Below are 25,395 nucleotides of genomic sequence, written 5' to 3'. Positions count from 1 at the left end.
TTATTCTCCCGCCAACCACCACTCCCTGGTAAAATATTTGAATAAAAAAACGATAGAGGTCGTTTAGACTGTGCAGGTTGGATAGCTATTTCACAAGTGGCCAGAGAGCGTTATATCCATGATATCATGATAAGAGTCCCCATGAATCTACCTGAATATTTTTAGGATTGGGGTATGTTTGTTCAATGCTGATTCCCTCATTGACCTCACCTGCATTCTTTGGCAACAAGTTTGAAGGACATCCACATTGTGTTTCCTCTAAATCACTACTCTGAAGGGTTAAGAATGCTCCTCGGTGGGCTAGTTGAAGTTTTTAAGACTGTCCATAAAAAGCTTTGTCTTCTGCAAATGTAAATGGATTAAGCTAGTTTGAAAGCTAAACATTTTTTTTTCCAGGCTTTTAGCGAGTACTCACATTTCTTTTAGCACAGTATGCGGGACAGCTGCGACCTCGGGAGGGAAGAAAAAAAGATGGAATGTGTCATTTCGAGTTTTTAGCTGTGTTTTTTTGAAATTCCAGGTTTCACTTAAACACCTTAGTCCCACCCATGGCCCTTCCTCTGGTGGCTCTGAGCGGATCCTGAGCCGTCGTTTCGGGGCTGAAGAATGTTGAGTGCAGGTGTCGGGGCAAGGGACGGTCAGGATTCCGGGAAAGGCATAAATGTTCGCTTGATGTCCAGGGGCCATTTTAGGACTTCGTAGTGAACAAAGAGAATCGCAAACTCTCTCAGCCTCACCTCACTCTATTCCCTTTCAAGTGCTACATCCCCGATCCTCACAGGACAGACCATACAGGAAGTGTCCATCAGGATTCCCTTGTATCTACCCCAAGCAGTTAGTAGAATAATAATAATATTTATGGTATTTGTTAAGCGCTTACTATGTTCCAGGCAGCGTAGTAAGCGCTGGAGTAGATACAAGCAGTGCTTAGTACGGTGCTCTGCACACAATAAGCACTCAGTAAATACAATTGGATGAAGGAAGTACACAGTTCCTTCCCAGGTGGGGCTCACCACCTTAATCGTCATTTTACAGATGAGGTAACTGAGGCACAGAGAAGTGAAGTGACCTGCCTAAGGTCATGCAGCAGACGAGTGGCCGATCGGGATCAGAACCCACATCCTTCTGACTCCCAGGCCCATGCTCTATCCACTAGGCTACTCTGCTTGGCACATAGTAAGTCCTTAATGAGTACCATTGTCGTTGTTATTATTATCATCATTACTATTGCTATTATTATTGTCGGTGAGCTGGGGAAGCCACAGCTATTGCCTGAAACACTGGTGGTGTGCTTATATTCATTCTTTCATTCAGTAATATTTATTGAGCATTTACTATGTGCACAGCACTGTACTAAGCGCTTGGAATGTACAATTCGACAACCGATAGAGGCCATCCTGCCCAATAATGGGCTCACAGTCTAAACGGGGGAGACAGACAGCAGAGCAAAACAGAACAAACAAAAACAAGACAACATCACCAAAATAAAAAGAATCAAGGAGATAGACACCTCATTAACAAAATAAATAGGCTAATAATATATACAAATGAGCACAGTGCTAAGGGGAAGGGGGAAGAGCAGAGGGTGGGGGGCGGAGAGGGGAGGGAGAGCAGAGGGAAAAGGGGGTTCAGTCTGGGAAGGCCTCCTGGAGGAGGTGAACTCTCAGTAGGGCTTTGAAGAGGGAAAGAGAGTTAGTTTGGCAGGTATGAGGAGGGAGGGCATTCCAGGGCAGTGGTAGGATGTGGGCCAGGGGTCGACAGCGGGACAGGCGTGAACGGGGGACCGTGAGGAGGTGAGCGGCAGAGGAGCAGAGCGTACGGGGTGGGCAGTAGAAAGAGAGAAGGGAGGTGAGATAGGAGGGGGCAAGGTGATGGAGAGCTTTGAAGCCAAGAGTGAGGAGTTTTTGTTTCATGTGAAGGTTGATAGAAAATTCCAGTTACAGGGTGCTGCTCTTGGCTTTAGCCAATCACAAATTAAACTGAATCAGATACACATGATTCTTCTCAGTACAGTTTCCTTCAGCGGAAATTCATACACCGCCTCACATGTCAGGGGCTGGGCTGATTGAGAAGATTGTACGAAAGTGACTCCATGCATATAAGAAATATATTAAGAGCCATAGCTATGCAAATTGCTTCATCGTTCTGCAAATTTTGCTGAGTATAAATTGCCATAACCATGATGGTTGCATAGCAACAGCCACATTGGTACAGCTGGCTGCCCCTTGGATTCTCTGTCACCCCAAGACAAACCGACAGAAAAAAAAAATCTAATACACATTTCCTTAGGGAAAGACAGCAAGTTCCTTAACTGCCATTCAGTTGACCAAATGCAGACCAGCGGTGAAAGATAAGCGTTATAGTTTATGCCCAGACCCCTTCCCTTGAAAGGGGACTATGTTATAAAGCAGGAGGAGTAGGGAGAGTGCCTGCTGAAATCTAAAGAATAGAACATGAGTGAAAACAGCAGTGGCATGGGTCAATCAGTCACTAAATCATATTTATTGAGTGCTTACTGTGAGCAGAGCACTGTATTAAGCACTTGGGAGATACAATATAATAGACACATTCACTGCCCACAGCGAGCTTCCGGTCTACAGTGGGAGACAGACATTAATATAAATAAATTACAGATGTGTGCAGAAGTGCTACGGGCTGGGAGGGAGGATGAATAATGGAAGCAAGTTAGAGCAACACAAAAGGGAGTGAGAGAAAAGGAAAGGAGGGCTTAGTAAAGGAAGGCCATTTAGAGGAGATGTGCCTTCAATAAGGCTTTGAACAGGGGGAGAGTAATTGTCCGTCAAATACGAAGAGAGAGGGCCTTCCAGGCCAGAGGCAGGACGTGGGCGAGAGGTCGGCGGCGAGGTAGAGTGAGAAGGTGAGCGTTAGAGGAGCAAAGCGTTCAGGCTGGGTTGGGAGGGTGTCAGTCTCCGGAAGAAGGACAAAGAGGGAAGGACTGTGGCGTGAGGCCAGCCATCCAGCTAAGATGAACTTTCCCCACCCCCTGGACAACTGGTTGGATCTCCAGGTGGGGAACCCTAGAGAAGGAAATTGATGGTGTGGGAGGCCCTGACGGTTGAAGTTGGGCCTCCAACCTGTTTCTGGTTTCCTACAGATCCCCAGACCGAGGCCTACTCCCAAAGGATGACTATTCCTGGAAAATTGCTTTGGTAGGTTGGGATAACCATGGGAGTTCCTTCACATGGTAAACGATGATTGGCCCTCCCTATGACCTAGTGGAAAGAGCACACAACTGGGAGTTTGGAGGCCTGAGTTTCATTCATTCAATAATATTTATTGAGAGCTTATTATGTGCAGAGCACTGTACTAAGCGCTTGGAATGTACAAATCGGCAACAGAGTTTGAGTCCCAACTCCTTCCTTGGCCTACTGTGTGACCTTGGGCAACTCATTTCACCTCTCACTGGGCCTCAGTTCCCATGTCTAAAATATGAGGATAATAATGATGGTATTTGTTAAGCACTTACTATGTGCCAAACACAGTTCTAAGCTCTGGAGCACTATTCTAAGCGCTAGATTGCGAGCCCCACATGAGCCTCACATTATCCTCCATCAGCACTTAACATACAGTAAGGCCTTAATAAATGCCGTAATGATCATCAAACTATTTTACAGGTATCAACTAATCCACAGCTAATCTTTATTCAATTTTCAGTCTTTAGGTCTGTGGGAGAACGGAAAAAAGAACTGTATTGTGACTTCTCTTTGATATAAAACTTCAGATGTCTAGATGGGAGGTAGTTAAAGAGTTAGGAACTGCCTGGTGTAGAGGTGTAGGCCTAAAGATGAGCATCTTTTGGAAAATTAGCATTACCTAGTGGAAAGAATTCGGAACAAGGAGACGGGAGACCTGAGTTCTAATTCCTGATCCATCCCCACTGGCTGTCTAACCTTCAGCAACTCACTTGACTTCTCTTCCTCACTTTCCTCGATTGAAAAATGAGGATCAAATACTCATTCTTCCTCCCCCTTAAACTGTGAGCCCCCTTTTTGACAGGGACTTGTGTCTTCTAATTGTATTTTACCCTAGCGCTTAACACAATGCTAGGGACATACTAGGCACTCAACGAAAACCATAGTTTTAGTCATCATAGGGAGCAGCATGGGCCTAGTGGAAAGAACATGGACCTGGGAGTTAGAGGACCAGGGTTCTAATTCCAGCTCCGCCACATGATAATAATAGCAATAATAATAATGATAGCATTTATTAAGTGCTTACTATATGCCAAGCACTGTTTTAAGCCCTGGGATAGGTACAAAGTAATCAGGTTGTCCCACGTGGGGCTCACAGCCTTAATCCCCATTTTCCAGATGAGTTAACTGAGATACAGAGAAGTTAAATGATGTTCCCAAAGTCACACAGCTGGTAAGTGGCGGAGCCGGGCTTAGAACCCATGACGTCTGATACTTTGCTCTTTCCACTAAGCCACGGCTTCCTGTGTAACCACAGGCAGGTCGCTTAACTTCTCCATGCCTCAGTTACCTCTGATCATCCTTCCCCAGAGCTTAAAACAGTGTTTGTCACATAGTAAGCGCTTAACAAGTACCACAATTATTTTTACCTCCTCTGAATCCATGGAGCTGCTCAGAAAGCACACAAAACATTTACTTGATTAAGCCTACGCATTATGCAAATCTCCCTTTTTCCCTTTGCAAACATGCAAAAAAGCCAATCATTGGATCCTGTTGTGTGAGAATCCCTAGAAATGGAGGTGTGAAACCTCGTCAGCCCCGCTTTTTCCAAAGAATGGAAGTTCGGCCTTTCATTCCCCTCCATCCCCCTTTCTCCACCCACCTGCCCCCCAGACCAGTTCTCTGCCCTTCCTGGTGGAATTCCAGACTGCCCTGGACCCGGTTCCTCCAGGAGCCCCTAGAAAGCTGCCCCACACAGGACTCTGCTTTGTTGGACACAATGCAGTGCACTGCACACAGTAAGCACTCACTAATACCACTGGTTGATTGAAGCAAGGGCAGAGAAGCAGGGTTTTTTAATGGTATTTGTTAAGCGCTTACTATGTGCCAGGCACTGTTCTAAGCGCAGGGGTAGATATAAGATAATCAGGTTGGACCCAGTCCCTGTCCCACATGGGACTCACAGTCATAATCCCCATTTTAAAGATGAGTAACGGAGGCACAGAGAAGTGACGTGACTTGCCCAAAGTCACACAGCAGACAAGTGGTGGAGCTGGGATTAGAACCCAAGTTCTTCTGATTCCCAGGTCTGGGATCTATCCACTAGGCCTTAGCCAGTGTACGATGGCCTGACCACCGGACCACTTTCACTCCTCACCCTTCCCGGTTGGCTGTCCTCTCTTGCGGGGAAGTGGCGGGCCCCCGGTGTCCTTGCCCTGATCAACATGTGGTTGTCAAGTGGAAGCCATTTGGCCAAGTGGAAAAAACACGGGCTTGGGAGTCAGGGGACCTGGGTTCTAATCCTAACTCTGCCCCTTGCTTGTTGATCTTGGTCAAGTCATTTAAGTTCTCTATACCTGTTTCCTCAACTGTAAAATAGGAATTCAATACCTGTTCTCCTTCCTGCTCAGACTGCGAACCCCATATAAGGCAGCGACTGTGTCCAACCTGATTAATAATAATAATAATAATGTTGGTATTTGTTAAGCGCTTACTATGTGCCGAGCACTGTTCTAAGCGCTGGGGTAAACAGAGGGGAATCAGGTTGTCCCTCGTGGGGCTCACAATCTTAATCCCCATTTTACAGATGAGGGAACTGAGGCACAGAGAAGTTAAGTGACTTGCCCACAGTCACACAGCTGACAAGTGGCAGAGCTGGGATTCGAACTCATGAGCCCTGACTCCAAAGCCCGTGCTCTTTCCACTGCGCCACGCTGCAACTCTAACTTGTATCGACCCCAGCGTTTAGAACGGTGTTTGGCTTATAGTAAGTGCTTAACAAATACAGTAAGAATAATGCAACAGTAGCAAGGCACCGTACCTTTCAAAGCATTGTGTGGCACCTTTTTTAACCTGGTTATCTTAATAATAATCTTGGTATCCGTTAAGTGCTTACTATATGCTACGCACTGTTCCAAGCACCAGGGTAATTGAACTCCAGATCTGTGTTTGCAAGCACCAGGGTAGGTACAAAATAATCAGATGGGACAAAGTCTGATCCTCATGGAGCTCATAATCTTACAGGGAGGGAGAACAGGTATTTAATCCTTTTTTAAAAAATGAGCAATTGAGGCACAGAGAAGTTAAGTGGCTTGCCCAAAGTCACACACCTGGCAAGTGATGAAGCTGGTCCACTGACTCCCAGGCTAGTGCCAAGCCTGTAAAGTAGGTATTGGGTATTGGCAAAGAAAAAGAAGGATTGTCTCTATCTGTTGCCAAATTGTACTTTCCAAGCGCCTAGTACAGTGCTCTGCACACAGTAAGCGCTCAATAAATACGATTGAATGAATGAATGAAAAGAAAAACTGAAGAATAGAAAGGTAAAGATAACAAATAATCTGAGATTCAGATGGAGTCTAGATTTAGAGTTGGTAATAGTAGGGATAATCCAAGTAGTGAAACCCCATTCCTCAAACAGTTCCTATTGTTTTAACATACTCTTCAGCTATTCAAATGTCTCTCAGATGCTAATGGAAACCCTCTTTGAATTAAAGACAAACACAGACCTGGAGTTCAACTGAATAGACAGAAGAGCTAAACAAGAGAGACTTCAGGGGCTTTAGGAGTAAATTATTACCTAGTACGAACCTGCTCACAGTTGTGGGTCTCCATAGGCTAAGTGAAGTGGAGCATTAAGCATTTATCCAGTTGATTTACTTTATGAAGTGCTCAGTTGGATCATTCAGTGTCCAAGTGGATTTTTTTTTTTGAATTATTCAGGTAGACTATTTACGTAGAGCAGTTGAACTAGAGAATTGCCTAATCTCCGTCACTTCACTTGGCCTGTTCCAGCCTACCCAGTGCAAGAGTGGTGGAGCCTGTAATTCCTATTTATTATTCTTAGGATTCTTATTTTTTTTATTTTTGAGGATATTTGTTAAGCGCTTACTCTGTGCCAGGCACCGTTCTAAGTGCTAGGGTAGATACAAGGTAATTGAGTTGGACATAGTCACTGTCCCACGTAGGGCTCACAGTCTTAATCCCCATTTTACAGATTAGGTAACTGAAGCACAGAGAAGTTAAGTGACTTGCTCAAGGTCACACAGCAGACAGACCTACTAGGTGGAGTGCATTGTACTAAGGATTTGGGAAAGTAGAACACAGACAAGAGAGAAGCAGCGTGGCTCAGTGGGAAGAGCACGGGCTTGGGAGTTAGAGATCATGGGTTCGAATCCCAGCTCTGCCACGTGTCAGCTGTGTGACTGTGGGCAAGTCACTTAACTTCTCTGTGTCTCAGTTACCTCATTTGTAAAATGGGGATTAAAACTGTGAACCCTATGTGGGACAACCTGATTACCCTGTATCTACCCCAGCACTTAGAACAGTGCTCTGCACATTATTAATGATATTGGTATGTGTATTTGTTAAGCATTATAACACTCTAACACTCTAAAGGGGGACAGAGACCAAAGAATGTACAACTAGAATAATCACAATAAATGATTGAAGTGCTGAGAATTTGTGCTAATAATAATAATTATGGTATTTGTTAAGCACTTACTATGCACCAAGCATTGTTCTAAGCACTAGGGTAGATACAAGTTAATCAGGTCAATGCAGTCCCTGTCCCACTTGGGGCTCAACTCCTATCCCCATGAAGTAACTGAGGCATAGAAAAGTGAAGGGACTTGCCCAAGGTCACAGAGCAGGCATGTGGCAGAGCCAGAATTAGAGCACAGTCTCTCAGGCCCGTGCTGTATCCACTAAGATACACTGCTTCTTCACGTATCTTATATATAAAATAGATAAAATACGTAAGGGCTAAAAATTCAGACACCCCTGTGTACCTTACTCAAACAATAAATTCTTCAACCAAGTTAATCTTGATTTCAGATGTTCATGGCAGTGCGTATTCTAGTTGCGTATTCTAGTTTGGCTTCATAGGAGCTCAAAAGCAGCGTGGCCTCGTGGAAAAAGCAGGAGCCTTTGTCCATTGGAGTGAATGTCCAAAGAGAAGCACCATGGCCTAGCTGAAAGAGCACGGGCCCGGGAGTCAGAGGGCCTGGATTCTAATCCCAGTTCATTCATTCAATCATTCAGTAGTATTTATTGAGCACTTACTATGTGCAGAGCACTGGACTAAGCGCTTGGAATGCACAATTTGGCAACAGATAGAAACAATTCCTACCCAATAACGGGCTCACAGTCTGAACGGGGGAGACAGACAGCAAAGCAAAACAGAACAAAACAAGACAGCATCATCAAGATAAATAGAATCATGGAGATATACACCTCATTGACAAAATTAAAAGGGTAATAAATAATATATACAAATATGCACAGAGCTGAGGGGAAGGGGGAAGAGCAGAGGGAAAGGGGGCTCAGCTGAGCGGAGAGGAAGGGGAAGGGGGAGGAGCAGCTGGTGGAGGGGGAGCAGAGCGAAAAGGGGGGGCTCAGTCTGGGATGGCCTCTTGGAGGAGGTGAGCTCTCAATAGGGCTTTGAAGAGGGGGGGAGAGTTAGTTTGGCAGATGTGAGGATGGAGGGCATTTCAGGTCAGTGGTAGGATGTGGGCCAGGGGTCAACAGCGGGTTGGGTGAGAATGGGGGACAGTGAGGAGGTGAGCGGCAGAGGAGCAGAGTGTGCGGGCTGGGATGGAGAAGGAGAGAAGGGAGGTGAGGTAGGAGGGGGCGAGGGGATGGACAGCTTGGAAGCTAAGAGTGAGGAGTTTTTGCTTTGTGGAAAGGTTGACAGGCAATCACTGGAGGTTTTTGAGGAGGGGAGTGACATGCCCAGAGCGTTTCTGCAGGAAGATGATCTGGGCAGCGGAATGAAGAATAGACTGGAGTGGGGAGAGATAGAAGGAAGGGAGATCTGAGATGAGGCTGACACAGTAATCCAGTCGGGATAATATGAGAGCTTGTACCAGCACGATAGCAGCTTGGATGATGAGGAAAGGGTGGATCTTGGCGATATTGTGAAGGTGAGACTGGCAGGTCTTGGTGATGGATTGGATGTGTGAGGTGAATGAAAGAGCAGAGTCAAGGATGGCACCAAGGTTGTGGGCCTGTGAGACGGGAAGCTTGATCGTGCCGCCCACAGTGACAGAAAGTCAGGGAGAGGACAGGGTTTGGGACGGAAGATAAGGAGCTCTCTCTTGGACATGTTGAGTTTTAGGTGGCGAGCAGACATCAGGTGGAGACATCCTGGAGGCAGGAGGAGATACTAGCCTGGAGGGAGGGGGAGAGAACAGGGGAGGAGATGTAGATTTGGAGATGTAGATCCTGGTTCTGCCACTTGTCTGTTATGTGACCACAGGCCAGTCACTTCACTTCTGTGTACCTCAGTTCCCTCATCTGTAAAATGGGGATGAAGACCTTGAGCCCTATGTGGGACAGGGACTGTGTCTGACCCGATTATCTTGTATCTATCCCAACACTTAGTACACTGCCTGGAACATAGTAAGGATTTAACAGTTGCCATTTATTATTATTGTTATTTCCTGGATGGGAACTTGACAAGAGTAATAATAATAATAATTGTGGTATTTGTTAAGTGGTTACTCTGTGCCAGGGATTGTACTAAGCGCTGGGGTGTATACAGGCAAATCAGGTTGGACACAGCCCCTGTCCCACTTGGGGGTCACAGTCTCAATCCCCATTTTATAGATGAGGTAACTGAGGCACAGAAGAGTGAAATGACTTGCCCAAGGTCATACAACAGACAAGTGGCAGAGCGGGATTAGAGCCCACGACCTTCTGACTCCCAGGCCTGGGCTCTATCTACAATGCCATGCTGCTTCTACAGCAGAAGTAGCTGCTGAGGGGTGAAAATACAGAGATTCTGTTCTATGACCACAGAACATACCAGGTTTCCTGTAGAAGACCCCAAGGATTGGTACAGTGGAAAGGATTGTAGCCCCGAGCAACAACACACGAGCTAGAGAGGGCACCAGAGGGTTTGCTGCTGAAAAGGGCACACGGAAATATTCCATTCTGCAGACACAATCTGCACCACAATCCCAACCCAAACAGCTCCACACCTGGGGAATCCGACAAGGCGGTTCCAGCTCTTCCAGTTGCTTGCTGTGTGATTTATTCATTCATTCAATCGAATTTATTGAGCGCTCAACAGTGTGCAGAGCACTGTACTAAGCACTTGGAAAGTACAAATGAGCAATAAAGAGAGACAGTCCCTGCCCACACTGGACTCAGAGTTTAGAATGGGGGAGACAGACAGCAAAACAAGTAATTAGGCATCAATATAAATAAATAGAATTGTAGATATATACATATATACATAAGTGCTGTGGGGGGTACGGGGGTGTGTGTAGAGCAAAGGTAGCAAGTTGAGGCAACACAGAGGGGAGGGGCAGCTGAGGAAAAGGGGGGCTTAGTCTGGGAAGGCCTTTTGGAGGAGGTGAGCCTTCAGTAGGGCTCTGAAGGGGGGAAGAGTGATTGGCAGATTTGAGGAGGGTGGATGTTCCAGGCTAGAGGTAGGACCTGGGCCAGGTGTCGACGGTGTGACAGGTGTGAACAGGGGACGGTGAAGAAGTTAGCAGCACCAGAGGAGCGGAGTGTGCAGGCTGGGATCGAGAGGAGAAGGGAGATGAGGTGAGAAGGGGCAAGGTGATGGAGAGCTTTGAAGCCATTAGTTTTTGTTTGATACAGAAGTTGATAGGCCACCACTGGAGATTTTTGAGGAGGGGGTGACATGCCCTGAGTGTTTCTATGGAAAGAAAATCTGGGCAGTAGAGTGAAGTATAGACCGGAGTGGGAAGAGGCAGGAAGGTGGGAGATCAGAAAGGATGCTGGTGCAGTAGTCCAGTCGGGATAGGACAAGTGATGGTACTAACAAGGTAGTAGTTTGGATGGAGAAGGGCGATCTTGGCGATGTTATGAAGGTGAGACCGGCAGGCTTTTGTGATGGATTGGATAGGTGGGGTGAATGAGAGAGCGGAGTCAAGGATGACACCAAGGTTGCGGCCTTGTGAGACGGGAAGGATGGTAGTGCCGTCCACAGTGACGGGAAAGTCTGGGAGAGGACGGGGTTTGGGAGGGAAGATAAAGAGCTCTGTCTTGGACATCTTGAGTTTTAGGTGGCGGGAGGACTTCCAAGTAGAGTGTGATCTTGGGCAAGCCACTTAACTTCTTTGTGCCTCAGTTGCTTCATCTGTAAAATGGGAATTAAGACTGAGCCCTATGTGGGCTATGAACTGTGTCCAAGCTGATAGGCTGGCGCCTACCCCAGCTCTTGGTTCAGTGCCTGACACATAAGTGTTTAATATATCCTGAAAAGAAAAAAGAATAAAAACCTGGATTCTAATCTCGGTGCTGTCACTTGTCTGCTGTGTGACCTCAGGCAAGTCACACTAATATAAGTTTATAATATATCAATATAAATTTATTTATATTAAAGTCTATCTCTCCCCCCCACCCCCTCCCGCCCCCCACCTCTTATTTATTATTATGGTATTTTTTTGGGTGCTTACTATGTGCCAAGCACTGTTCCAAGTGCTGGGGTAGATATAAGATAATCAGGTTGTCCCGTGTGGGGCTCACAGTCTTAATCCCCATTTTACAGATGAGGTAACTGAGACCCAGAGATGTGAAGTGAATTGCCCAGGGACACAGAAGACAAGCAGCGGAGTTGGGATTAGAACCCATGTCCCCTGATTCCCAAGACCATGATCTTGCCACTAGGCCATGCTGAAGCTCATCGTGGGCAAGGAATGTGTCTGTTTATTGTTGTATTGTACTCTCCCAAGCACTTAGTAATAATAATAATAACATTGGTATTTGTTAAGCACTTACTATGTGCGGAGCACTGCTCTAAGCGCTGGGGTAGATACAGGGTAATCAGGTTGTCCCACATGAGGCTCACAGTCTTCATCCCCATTTTACAGATGAGGTAACTGAGACACAGAGAAGTTAAGTGACTTGCCCACAGTCACACAGCTGACAAGTGGCAGAGCTGGGATACAGGGCTCTGCACACAGTAAACACTCAATAAATATGACTGACTGAGTGACTGACAGCGTAGATGACCAGGGTGTTTGTTATGGTATTTGTGAAGTTCTTAGTATGTATCGAGCACTGTACTAAGCGCTTGGGCATGACAGGCACTCAGTGCAGCTTTTCACCATGGCTGAAAAGCAGCTCAAGCCTTTTCCCGCTGAAACTGGGTTGTCCCCTTCCCCCCATTCCACCTGACTTCTCGATGACGCACTAGCCTTCTTGACGACGTAGAAAAGCAGTGCAGCCTTGTGGAAAGAGCGAGAGCCTGGGAGTCAGAAGGATCTGGGTTCTAATGCCGGCTCCACCACTTGCCTGCTGTGTGCCCAAGGGCAAATCACTTCACTTCTCTGGGCCTCAGTTACCTCATCTGTAAAATGGGGATTAGACTGTGAGCCCCATTTGGGACAGGGACTGTGTCCAACCCGATTTGCTTGTATCCACCCCAGCGCTTAGTACAGTGCACTAGTAAGCCCATAACAAATACTACAGTTTATAATTATTATTATCATTATTATCTTCCATGTAGTCCATTAACACATCAGTTATATCAGACTGCTTCCTAGGTAGCAGAATTTGAAAACAGGTTTAGCCCTCTATCCCCATTGATAATATTTGACTACAGGGTTGTTTAAAAGGGAGAGGATATTGATAGTCTGGGGACTTATCACTGAGTGTATACAGGGCTCAAGGAATGTTGGTTCACAGAAAATTACCCTCCAGACTTGTCTGTTTGCTAGCTTTAGCTTGTTTGATGTCATCTCAATACCACTTTGCCTTTCCCTGTTGTGTTTGCTAATGACACAGGATTAAGTGGGCAGCTAGCTTGTCAGCCTGGATTTCACACTAGTCATTGAGGGTATTTGTTGAGCTCTGAGTTTAGAGCAATGAGTTTGTTTTTTTAAAAGGTATCTGTTAAGCCCTTACTGCATGCCAGGCATTGTACTAAGCACTGGGGTAGATACAAGATTGGACACATTAGAGTCTTAATCCCCATTTTATTAGTAATAATAATTATGATGGTATGTTTTAAGCACTTACTACGTGCCAAGCACTCTTCTAAGCACTGGCGTAAATACAAGGTAATGAGGTTTCCCACGTGGGGCTCACAGTAGTAATCCCCATTTTACAGATGAGGTAACTGAGGCACAGAGAAGTTAAGTCACTTGCCCAAAGTCACACAGCTAAGTAGCAAAGCTGGGATTAGAACCCACGACCTCTGATTCGCAAGCCTGTGCTCTTTCCACTAAGCCACGCTGCTTACAGATGAGGTAACTGAGGCACAGAGAAGTGGTGACTTTCATTGATTCATTCAATTATTGAGAGCTGACTATGTGCAGAATACTGTATTAAGCACTTGGGAGAACACAATACAACAATAAACAGACTCATTCCCTGGCCTTAAATGAGCTTACAGTCTAGGGGGTGGGGGTGGGCAGGGGGGGAAGACATCAATACAAATAAGTAAATTACAGATATGTACATAAGTGCTGTGGGGTTGGGAGGGGGGAAGAACAAAGGGAGCAAGTCAGGGCTCTGCAGAAGGGAGAGGGAAAAGAGGAAAGGGCAAATGGCTCAGTGGAAAGAGCCCAGGCTTGGGAGTCAGAGGTCATGGGTTCTAATCCCGGCTCCGCCGCCGGTCAGCTGTGTGACTTTGGGCAGGCCACTTCACTTCTCTGTGCCTCAGTTCCCTCATCTGGAAAATGGGGATGAAGACAGTGAGCCCCACGTGGGACGACCTGATCACCTTGTATCTCCACGAGCGCTTAGAACAGTCTTGGCACATAGTAAGCGCTTAAGAAATGCCATTATTAAAGGGGAGGTTTAGTCAGGGAAGGCCTCTTGGAGGAGATGGGCCTTCAATAAGGCTTTAAAGGGTGGAGGGTAATTGTCAGATTTGAGGAGGGAGGGCATTCCCGGCCAGAGGCAGGGTGTGGGCTAGAGGTCTGCAGCAAGATAGGCGAGGTCCAAGATCATGCAGCTGACAAATGACAAAGCCAGAATTAGAATCCAGGTCCTCTAGCTCCCAGGCCCATGCTCTTTCCACTTGGTCACGCTGCTTCACAAGCTGATTCCACAGAATGAGTTGATGCCACAAAAACGGTTAATATCTCAAGTCTCTTCTTCTGTGGGCAAGCTGGCAGAACACCATAATTCCTCTGAGGTTCTTTGCCGCCCAGGAATTTCTCACCTGGTCGTTGATGTCTTCCCCGTGAACCACTGTCAGATGGTGTAATGAATAGAGCACGGGCCTGAGAGTCAGAAGGTCATTGGTTCTAATTCCAGCTCCGCCACTTGTCTGCTGTGTAACCTGGGGCAAGTCACTTCACCTCTCTGGGCCTCGGTTACTTCACCTGTAAAATGGGGATTGAGATGGTGAGCCCCACATGGAACAGGGACTGTGTCCAACCTGATTTACTTGTATCCACCTAAGCAGTTAGTACAGCGCCTGGCATATGGTAAGCACTTAACAAAAACTACAGTTATTGAATGCTGCCATTTGCAGCAAAAGGTTCCCAAACCACACCTTGATGCTGATATGAAGGGACTTCATTCCCAAAGAGCTTTATGTTGAGTCTGGATGCTATAATAATAATAATGCTGGTATTTGTTAAGCGTTTACTATGTGCCAAGCAGTCTTCTAAGCGCAGGGGTAAATATCAGGTAATCAGGTCGTCCCATGTGGGGCTCACAGTCTTGTTTCCCATTTTACAGATGAGGTAACTGAGGCCCAGAGAAGTTAAGTGAGTCGCCCAAAGTCACACAGCTGACAAGTGGTGGAGCCAGGAATAGAACCTGCGACCTCTGACTCCCAAGCCCTGGCTTTTTCCACTAAGCCACACTATTTCTCTTAATGCTATCTATTAAGACTGTGAGACCCATGTGGGACGGGGACTGTGTCCAACCCGATGACCTTGTATCTACCCCAGTGCTTAGAACGGTGTTTGGCACATAGTAAGTGCTTTACAGATACCGTGATGATTATTATTATTATTCCCTTGTGATACACTGCCTGCATCCCAAGTGAAAATTTGAAATGCACTGGTTTGTGGTCAATCTAGTGCTCGAAGCTGAAGTAATACAGGATGGTTTCCAGGCTCTCCGTTGAATAATGACAGAAGCAATCGGTATTTGTTGAGCACTTACCTTGTGCAGAGGACTGTACTGAGCACTTGGGACAATATAGTCCAGTTGTCTGGCACGACCCCCGCCCACAAGGAGCTTACAGTCTAGAGAACTAAAGTAATTCTGGGTTCTGGATGCCTTTCTCTTGTTCAGAAATCTGAAGATGATAGTTGAAGTTCAAAAGTTGGCGCTTGACACATTTTCTGAGGAGGAGGGAATCGTTGCTGTTCAACTTTCCAAACCCCTGTGCTGCCAAAATGTAGGTCCCCCATGCTAGCACTTCTGTCCGTATTCTTAAAATCCACTGTTTTTTCTCTCTCTGTAATGTATTTTACCATCTGTCTCCCCCTGAGCCTGTAAGCTGTTTGTGGGCAGGGATCATATCTACCAACTCTATTATGTTGTACTTTCCCAAGCACTTCGTACGGTGTTCTGCATACAGTAAGTGCTCAGTGAATACCATTGATTGATTGACTGAGTGATCAGTTGATCCTGTTTGCCAATAGGAGAAGCAATACGGAGCAGGCCTTGGAGTCCGAAGGTCATGGGTTCTAATCCCGGCTCCGTCGCTTCTGTGCTGTGTGATCATGGGCAAGACGCTTCACTTTTCTGGGCCTCAGTTGCCTCATCTGTAAAATGGGGATTGAGACTAGGACAGGGACTGTGTCCAACCCGATTTGCTAGTATCTACTCCTACAGTGCCTAGCACATAGTAAGCACTTAACAAATACCACAATTATTTCGTCATAATAATAATAATGCCACTGATTTATTGATTCATCAATTGATCGGTTTGCCCAGATCTCTGAAGAACTTACCTTCATCGCCCTTTCCTTCTCTCTCTCTTTCAGCGTAGGAGCGATATGGGTCGTGAGCATGGTGACCCAGCACTTCTGTAGTTGTAGTAGTTATCGTATTCATTAAGTGCTTACTACGTGCACAGCATTGTACTAAGCACTGGGGAAAAGCATTCAGGTGGGAAGTAGATCCTGACCCTCCTGCTCAAAGGGGCTCAAAATCTATGAGGTGAGAGACTTGGCGGTACCTGTGCTTCTGCTGGCTTGGCTGTTTAGAGCTGTCGGCCGGAAGAAAAGTCCATTTGCCTCGGAAGAATATAGAGTCTTTCTCTATAGAGAGAGAAGCAGTGTGGCCTAGTGGAAAGAGCACGGGCCTGGCTGTCAGAGGAAGTGGGTTCTAATTCCGGCTCCGCCACTTGTCTTCTGTGTGACCTTGGGCAAGTCACTTCACTTCTCTGGGCCTCAGTTCCCTCATCTGCAAAAAGGGGGTCAAAATACCTGTTCTCCCTCCTGCTTAGACTGTGAGCCCCATGTGGGACCTGATTATGTTGTATCTACTCCAGCACTTTGTACACCGCTTGGCAAATAGTAATCACTTAACAAATATCACAATTATCATTATTTCTCCACAAGTGGTCTGCATTTTGTCCATTGTGTTCTTTTCAGCCTGGTGTCTGGCCAGCTTGCGCAATCAGTGCTTGGAAACTAGCACTCTAGTCTTCGGATTGATTCCTGATGTTCCAGGAGGCAACAAATAACTTTTATTTCTAGCAGGCTTTTCTCTTATTCACTCCCTGTAGATCTCAGATAATATGGTTTTTTGGCAAAACCATGAAAAGGAGCACAGCTTAGTGGAAGGAGCACGGGCCTGGGAGTCAGAGGACCTGCGTTCTAATCCTGGCTCCTCCATTTGTCTTCTGTGTGATCTAACTTCTCTGTGCCTCAATTACCTCATCTTTAAAATGGGGATTAAGACTGGAACTCGTCTGTGGGACAGGGACCGTGTCCTACACGATTATCTTATAGCTACCACAGTGCTTAGTTCAGTGCCTGGCACATAGGGCTTAACCGATACAATTAAAAAAAATATCTGTGAGGCAGATGGGTTCAGGGCCTTGAGGGCCCCCATTTCTAGCCTTCTTCATTGGCAAAATGAGCGATGGGCAAGACCCTACTGATTCTCTTGGCTGTTTCCTCCACGTGGAAGGAAGTCTAGGGCTCTTTCCACTGGGCCACACTGCTTCAATCCATCAATCAGTGGAATTTATTGGCTTTCAGTCCTGACGCTGGTTGGCCAGCGATAAGTCCCAGGCCCAGCACTGATAGAGTGGCAGTGCCTGGGACAGAGTGTGGGGATGCCCAGGTTGGCAGTGCACCTTGTCTGATTTCCATGGGTCGCCACCACCCCAGGGAGTCTGGATCATTATTTCTCCAGACTGGGCTTGGACCCGACTGACTTGGGGGTTGAGGCCGTACCAGATTGCCGCTTCAGGCGCATCGGGCCCGGTTAACACGGGGCTGAGCGTGCCTGCCTTAAATAAATCCAGCTGGTAAGGCAGTGCCCCCGAGGAGCCAGGGAGTGTGCTAATCGGTGAGTAGACCTCTCAAAAGGTGTGGGGAACTTGTCCCCCTTGTAGTGAAGGAGGTCGCACTCTGTCTTCACCCTTAGGGAAAACTCCGAAAGTTGTGATGTGAAAGTTAAGTTCACGGCAGCAAATGAAAACCTCAAACGTTGGTGTGTCATTTTCCAAAGTCAATACTGACCTAAATTCCATCGCTAAAAAGTTTATCGGGGTGATGAACGATCCAGTGTAGCTAAAGTTCCCGGGGCTTGTGGTTCGAGCTAAACCCCAAGGAGTTAGCTCTCTAATGCCAAACTCCAAATCCACCTACGTCATTGCCTTCCTGGGGAAGCTCACATCTTTCGCATCTCTTTGTCTTCATTTTGTCTGAAAAAAAAGTGTTGTGGCATCTGCAGTGGAAAAATACCTGGTAAGGTAAATGGCGTGGGAGAAAAATATATATATTTTAAGCTTTTACCGTAAATGCCCAGATAAATTTCTAGTCAGATTTCATTCCATCGTTCCACCAGTTTCCCATTCGTGGTTAAGTTGGCTAAGTATGTAAATGGAAGTTTCCCTGAAGCAAAAGCCCATTCCCATGGTGGCCTTGTGCGAGATGCAGAGGCATTATCATCCTCAGTTCCAATCAGTGGTATTTATTGAGCACATAATATGTGCAGAGAGCACTGTACTAAGCACTTGGGAGAGTACAACAGAGTTGGTAGGCCTGTTCCCTGCCCACGAGGAGCCTACAGTCTAGAGGGGGAGACCGGCATTAAAATAAATTTCAGGTACATTACACAAGTGCTGGGAAGTGTTTTTGGAAATCCCACCTAAGAGTGCCTGACCTCCGTTCCCGATAGGAGTCAATTCTGGGGATCCAGGGAAGGAGGCTCCCTTTCATCAATGGCATTTATTGGGTGTGTACTGTGTGCAGAGCATTATACTAAGTGCTTGGAAGAGTCCAGTGCAAAAGGATTGGTAGACACACCCTATCTCTGGTCTGGAATGCCCTCTCCTCATATCCAACAATTACTCTCTCCCTCTTCAAATCTTTACTGAAGGCACATCTCCTGCAAGAGGCTTTCCCTGTCTAAGCCTTTCTTTCCTCTTCTCCCTCTCCTTTCTGCATCACCCTTACCTGCTCCCTTCATTCACCCCCCACCCCATGTCCCACGGTACTTATGTCCGTATCTGTAATTTATTTATTTATATTAATGTCCGTCTCCCCCTGTAAACTGTAAGCCAACTGTGGGCAGGGAAGTGTGGCTTAGTGGATAGAGAATGGGCCTGGGAGTCGGAAGGACCTGAGTTCTAATCCCAGCTCTGCCACATGTCTGCTGTGTGACCCTGGACAAGTCACTTCACTGCCCTGGGCCTCAGTTAATTCATCTGTAAAATGGGCATTAAGAATGTGAGCCCCATGTGGGACAAAGGACTGTGTCCAACCTGATTAACTTGTACTTAGCCCAACGCTTAGAACAGTGCTTGGCACACAGTACGCACTTAACAAGTATCAAAATCATTATTAAATGTCTGTTGATTGTGCAGTGTGCTCTCCCGAGCGCTCTGTAGAAAACAAGTGTGGCTTAGTGGAAAGAGCCCGGGCTTGGGAGTCATAGGTCATGGGTTTGCATCCAGGCTCCGGTGCTTGCCAGCTGTGTGACTTTGGGCAAGTCACTTCACTTCTCTGGGCCTCAGTTCCCTCATCTGTAAAATGGGGATTAAAACCGTGAGCCCCACGTGGGACAACCTGATCATCTTGTATCCCCCAGCACTTAGAACAGTGCTTTGCACCTAGTAAGCGCTTAACAAATGCCACCATTATTATTATTATTTGTACAGTGGTCTGCACACATCGAGCCCTCAAGAAATACGATTGAATGGGTGAATGAATGAGCACATCCCCTGCCCACAACGAGCTTACAGTCTAGAGTCCCTGTGAAAGAAGGGTCCTGGTTGATTCAGGATTTTACTTCTGCGTTCCTCTGCCATGCTCCCGACTGATTGCTTTTCTCTCTATCTGTCTAGTGAGGACTCAGCAGAGACCCTAGCAATAGATTCCAACCATCAGCCGAAGTCGCCGCTGGAGAAGTTTATGGTCAGACTGTGCACGCATCACCAGAAGCAGTTCATCCGCGTCCTGAACGACCTGTACACCGAAGCGCAGCCGGGCACAGAAGGCCGACAGCTCCCTGGCCCCGAGACCATGGACGTGTCTACTTGCAGCTCCGGCTGCAGCCAGCTCCGCACCGAGAACCGGGATCAGGGCACCTCTTGTTTCGAGGAGAAGCCCCTTGCTTCTACAGACTCACTCCTAGACCAGGCAGGCCTTCCAGGCACTCCCCAGAGCACAGGGCCAGCCCAGAAGGAGCCAACGGAAACAACATCTTTAGAGAGAAGAGAAAACCCCGGAACTGTCGTCAAGAAAGATTCCTCTGAACTTCCAACTCCTAAGGCCAGTGCTGGCAGTCCAAAGGAGAGTTCCACTCAAGGATACCTCACGGCATCTAATTCTTCCTCATTCAACTTCCATCATGTCGCTAAGTGTCCAGAAGGGCCAACCTCTGGACACGAACAAGAGGCTAATATTAAAAAATGTGAGGACGACAAGGACCAGCTACAGAACGCCACGTTAGCGGACGGTTTTGTCGGTTACGTCAGCAACGGGGAGGATGGCGAGGGTTGCCTGGTCTCTCCGAAAAACTCTTTCAAAGCTTTACCCGAAGAGACGTGGGGTTCGGGGTTTCTGGGGAATTCTCCCAGGACTGCCGATAAGGAGAACTCTTTACAGTGCAGCTCGAAAGCATCTCTGCACCAGGACCTGGAGACGAACGAACAAGACGCGAGGCCAAAGCAAGAAAATCATCTACACACCCTGGGGAGGAACAAGGCGGGTTTCCATCTCCATCCTGGGGACAAGGGCCAATTCGATCATTCCAAAGACGGCTGGCTGTCTCCCAGCCCGGGAATGGGTCTCCACAAAGCCTCCAACGGCCATCCTCGGGCCAAGACCATGCCGGCCTCCATCAAGACAGCTCGGAAAAGCAAGAGGGCCTCGGGCCTGAGGATCAACGATTACGACAACCAGTGTGACGTGGTGTACATTAGCCAGCCCATTACGGAGTGCCACTTTGAGAATCAGCGAGCAATACTCTCTTCCCGGAAGACCGCCAGAAAGAGCACCCGAGGGTATTTCTTCAACGGCGACTGCTGCGAGCTGCCCACTGTCCGCACGTTGGCGAAGAACCTGAGGTCGGAGGACAAGGGAAGCTGCTGCGGGCCGACGCTGGACCCGTCGCCGGCGGCGCCCGGGCAGGCCCTGGGCGTTTCAGACGGCGGCCCCACCTCAGATGCACAGGCCACGGGAGATGCTCCCGAGGGGCGCGGGGAGGGGAGGGTCCCCCAGAAGGAAGCGTTCCGAGGCTCTCCCCCTAGGCGAGAGCCTCAGGAGCCCGAGACCCACGCTGCGGCCAGTCCAGCTGGAGCCCAGGCTGAACTGTGCCGGACCAGCTCCCCGGCGACCAGAGAAGCGCCCGCTTCGGGGCCACTGCCAGCCCCCCGCTCCCTCCTGCCAGAGCAGGCCCTGGAAGGTAGCCCCAGTGTGTCCAAAACCCCGGCGAGCGGACCCTCTTCCGACACAGCAGGACCGCAGCCGGTTGAGCATCCGGGGGCCGCTGAGGCTCCCGCTCCGCCACAAGCGAACGGTCGTCCGGAGTCTTCCCCTGAGAATACTCTCGACCAGCGCCCCGAGGCGCCCGGCATCAGGCCTCACTCCCCCGCTGAAACTGTAGTGAACGGAGAGGGGGACGGGTGCTCGGAAAGTCAATTGCATCAAGTGCGTCCGGGCGACCCGGTTAGCTCCCGCCCAGAATCCCCCACCCGGGAGGAGAGTGCAGGGGAAGGCCAGAGCACAGCTACGGAAACCCCGGTCGATCTCGTCCTAGAGCAGGAGACTGACAGGCTCGAGCGAAAGAGGAGCACACGTCCTCCGAAAAGTCTCCAGGAAGCAGGGGGAGGCGAGCCAGCGGCCGACGAGAAGAAATCTGAGGCCGGAGGGCCAGGCGAGGACCAACGGGTCCCAGACCCGGAGGGAACGGATCAGAACAGCGTGTCTCCTGAAGGGAATCCAGACAAGAAGAAAAAGAGAGGTAAGAAGGTCCTGGTGGCTTCCGACCGGCGGCTTCGGAGCCAACTGTCGGACTCCCCTACGGCTCTCCAGCTCCCTTGCCTTCAGATTAAGCTCTCTAAGAGCCCCGGGGCCAAACGGCCAAAGCGAGAAGTCTACCTCGGCAGTGCGGCATCGGTGCATTTCCCCACTGACTGTCTCCAGCCCTCAGTGCTCCAAGAGGCTGGGAGTCCCGGCCCCAGGGAAAGTCCCCCGGAGAAGGCCCCTGAGGCGAAGGAAGGAGGAGAAGGCGGGGTCACCACCAGGCAGACCTCTAAAAATATGTTGGCGAGAGAAAGCATCAAGGGAGGAGACGCAGCCATGTCAGGGAGCGGTCCAGCTGCCCCAGCGGGCCAGAGCACCCCGGGAGAGAGACTTGAGATCTGCGTCCGGGCTCATGCCGATGGGAGGAGTGTCCACTTGCCCTCTGAGAGTCATCCCCCAAGAGAGGCCACAGATCGGGAGGAAGAGAAGCCCACTGGCGAGGCGGCAGATGCTTTGGAAGACTTGGTGAGGAAGGGGGACGGTGAAAGTGAGGCTTCCGTTGCCCTCTCTAGTTCTGACTCATTTCCAAGCCGCCCCGAGTCTCCCAAGTCATCGGCAAAGCCGAGGAGGCTCATCTCCCTGACCTATAACTTACGGCGGACCCATCCCGTGGACCCGTGGGTGGACGCTGGAAGGAAGACTTCGGAAAAGGAAGCTATGCAAGTCAATTCAGCCTCCAAGGAACAGCGCGCTCCCGAGAGGGAAAGCCCCTCGGGCCCGAAGGAGGGGGATCCGCCGGTGGATGACAAACCAAAGTTCGTGGAGTGGTGTTCGGAAGAGGAGAACCAAGAACTCATTGCCGACTTCAATGCCCAGTACATGCGGGTTCAGAAAGGCTGGATTCAGCTGGAGAAAGAGGCCCAGCCAGCCCCCAGAGCGAAGAACAAATCCGACAAGCTGAAAGAGATTTGGAAGAGCAAAAAGCGGTCAAGGAAATGTCGGGGCCTGCTGGAAGTTCAGAAGCTCTCCCCCATCCAGATGCTCTTTATGAAGGCATTTAAATTGTCCAACATCTGCAGGTGGTTTTTAGAGACGACAGAAACCCGGTCGCTGGTCATCGTGAAGAAGCTGAACACCCGCCTCCCGGGAGACGTCCCCCCCATTAAGATTCCCCTCCAGAAATACCCTCCTTCTGGCCTGTACCCCAGCTCGCTCCAGGCCGAGCGCTTGAAAAAACACTTAAAGAAATTTCCCGGGACCACTCCCGCGAGGAATAACTGGAAGACTCAAAAGCTGTGGGCCCGGTTGCGTGAGAATGCAGAGAAAGGGGCGCCGGAAGAGCCCCCCGCTGGCCCCCTGGGGTCACACCCCGAAGCCGGCCCGGAGGACGGCGGCGAAGAGCCGGAGAGCGCCCCGCCTGCTCCCACCCTGCCATCGCCCGCCAGCTCTCGGATCCTGAGGAAGTACTCCAACCTGAGAGGGAAACTCCGAGCCCAGCAGCGCCTGGCAAGAGCAGAGAAGAAGGCCGAGAGCGCACCTGACCCCCCGCCGGAACAGAAGCAGAGCCGGAAGAGCGTGTGCATTAATCCGCTCATGTCCCCCAAGCTCGCTCTGCAAGTCAACGCGGATGGCTTCCCGGTGAAGTCCGGCCCCGCCGACGGCAGCAGGGGCCGGAAGGGCAAGGCCCAGGCGGAGGGCCCGCCCAAAGTGGACCTCCCGCCGGGCAAGAAGAAGAAGAGCGAGGAGAACCACCCTCGGGAGAGGTCCGCTTCCTCCACCAAGGACAGACTTCCTGCCAAGAAAACAAACAAAACCAAGGGTGCGGCGGCCCCCGCCAGGGCCCCCACGACCAGGAAGCGGGCTGCCCTGGAGAAAATCACCAAGCTGGCAAAGAAGGCATCTCCGAAAGAGAGGAAAGCAAAGAAAGGCTCGAAGAAGCCGCCGGGGAAAAGCGCACCACCGGTCCGGAAAGGGAAAGAGAGCCCCAACAAGAAGCCGAGCCCCCGAGAGCCGCTCCCCAAGTCTCCCAAGTCAAAGGGGGCCGCGGGGGAGCCTTCTCACAGATCCCAGAAAGCCAGCGACCGGAGAGCCGGCAGCGGGAAGTCTCAGACTCGCTCCGTGAAGAAGACCCAGGAAAGCAGCGGGGCCCAGAGAAAGCGGAAGCTGAGGGCGAAACTTGACTGTTCACACAACAAGCGGAGACGGCTGGATACAAAATGACGGGAAGAGCGGTAGCCCTCTGTAAAACTGTTATATAGTAGTAACCCTTTATTTTGCATTAACTAAAGCTGCTTTTTATAAGCTGTAGCAAGCCTTTAAATCCGCAGTTTAAAGGAGAACAGAACACCCCCCACCGATTTTAGGCATCAGATGACCCGTCTCCGCTGGGGAGCGAGAGCTCGCTTTCTCTCTCTGGAGGTGAGAAAGGGAAGTTATTACATTCTGAAGGTTCCTTGAGTTTTACACTTGGAACGAGGCAGTTTTAGTTAAAAGTACAGTGCCTTATTTATCCTTTTATACATGAAAAAGCTAATCTGTGTGATTAAAGGCTTGCATTTTATACTTGATGCACAAGCACTTGTACTGTAGCGGAAACGACCACCATCATGCACATAAAGTAGCTTTTCAGTAGCCTTCCAGTGGTATCTGTACGTGAACATTTCCTCCTCTTGGGAACTTCTAATGTGCTGTTTCCCCTTCCCGGTCCCCCCACCCTCCCGGAGTGACATTTTAATGCAAAACCAAAAGCATTTTCTACGCTCGGTATGGCAGGGATAATCTGTCACTATTCGGTTCGCTGTTGGCAGAGGCGGTTGTTCTAGAAGGCAGGTCAGGTCTGTTTGTATCGTATCCCTTCCCGGTCGTTCCCGTTTCGTTTAGAGCCACGTAAGGCTGGCGTGAGGGGTCGCTGTCTGTCTGGCTGCTGGTACTTGCCGTGTGGCTCTCGGGCACTCTCCGGGCACACCACCTATTCCCTGTTTCCGTCTTCGGTTTTTCTGCCGTGCGGGATCGGATTTTTCTCACCCCCCCGTGGTTTCATGTCCCTTCTCAGGGGAAGTCTCGGAAAGTCTGTTCCCTCCCTCCTTCTCCTCTCCACTCCTTCATTTGTGTGTTTTGATTGTTAAGGCAGAAATGGTGATTTTCATCTGGTCTTGCTTAGAGGACTTCTGCATTCAAAGCCAAAATGTGATTTCAGCTCTTAAAGAAATGAAAGCGTATGTGGCTCTGTGTGCATGTGGGTGTGCACATGGGCGAATGCATGCCCTTCCTCAGACGGGCTTGCTAGCGATGAACGAGTCTTGGTTCTACTTGGAAAGTCCATTTTTTACCCATTCCAGTGGCATAATGTAGACATTATTCAGACATTGCAGGATGCCTCTCTGATGGTCTCTTGCAGGGTTTTGGAAACAGACAAAGCTGTGAGCTATTTAAAGGTCAAGCAATGCTCTCTACTGGGGGAAGCATCAAGAGAAGCTGCTGCCATACCAAAAAAATAAAAATCTTATTGGATATGCATACCCCTCCTCCCCCCGCTCAACAATTTTCATTGTAGTTCATAAATGTGGTATTTCACACGGGTTGACATGGAAGCAAAAGAATGCAGATTTTAAGCCTCTGGAAGGCGTGACATTGGCTTTATCTGTGTCTTTTTA

General features: G+C 48.9%; 1 protein-coding gene across 5 annotated transcripts in view; it reads left to right on the top strand.

Annotated features, from left to right (window-relative positions):
* LCOR (ligand dependent nuclear receptor corepressor) overlaps positions 1-24,375 on the top strand; it is a 142,123-nt gene extending 117,748 nt beyond the window's left edge. For all 5 annotated transcript variants that reach the window (XM_039911605.1, XM_039911606.1, XM_039911607.1 and 2 more), the window contains one exon: positions 19,621-24,375. In XM_039911605.1, the coding sequence (XP_039767539.1) occupies positions 19,621-23,962 (4,342 nt within the window). In that variant the 3' untranslated portion in view covers positions 23,963-24,375. The remainder of the gene's footprint in view (positions 1-19,620) is intronic.
* The last annotated feature ends 1,020 nt before the right edge of the window (positions 24,376-25,395 follow it).

This window comes from Ornithorhynchus anatinus, chromosome 3 (genome assembly GCF_004115215.2).
Source record: "Ornithorhynchus anatinus isolate Pmale09 chromosome 3, mOrnAna1.pri.v4, whole genome shotgun sequence".
NCBI classification, from domain to species: domain Eukaryota; kingdom Metazoa; phylum Chordata; class Mammalia; order Monotremata; family Ornithorhynchidae; genus Ornithorhynchus; species Ornithorhynchus anatinus.
The sequence above is the reverse complement of the archived record's forward strand: the minus strand, read 5'-3'. Positions and strand labels throughout refer to the sequence as shown.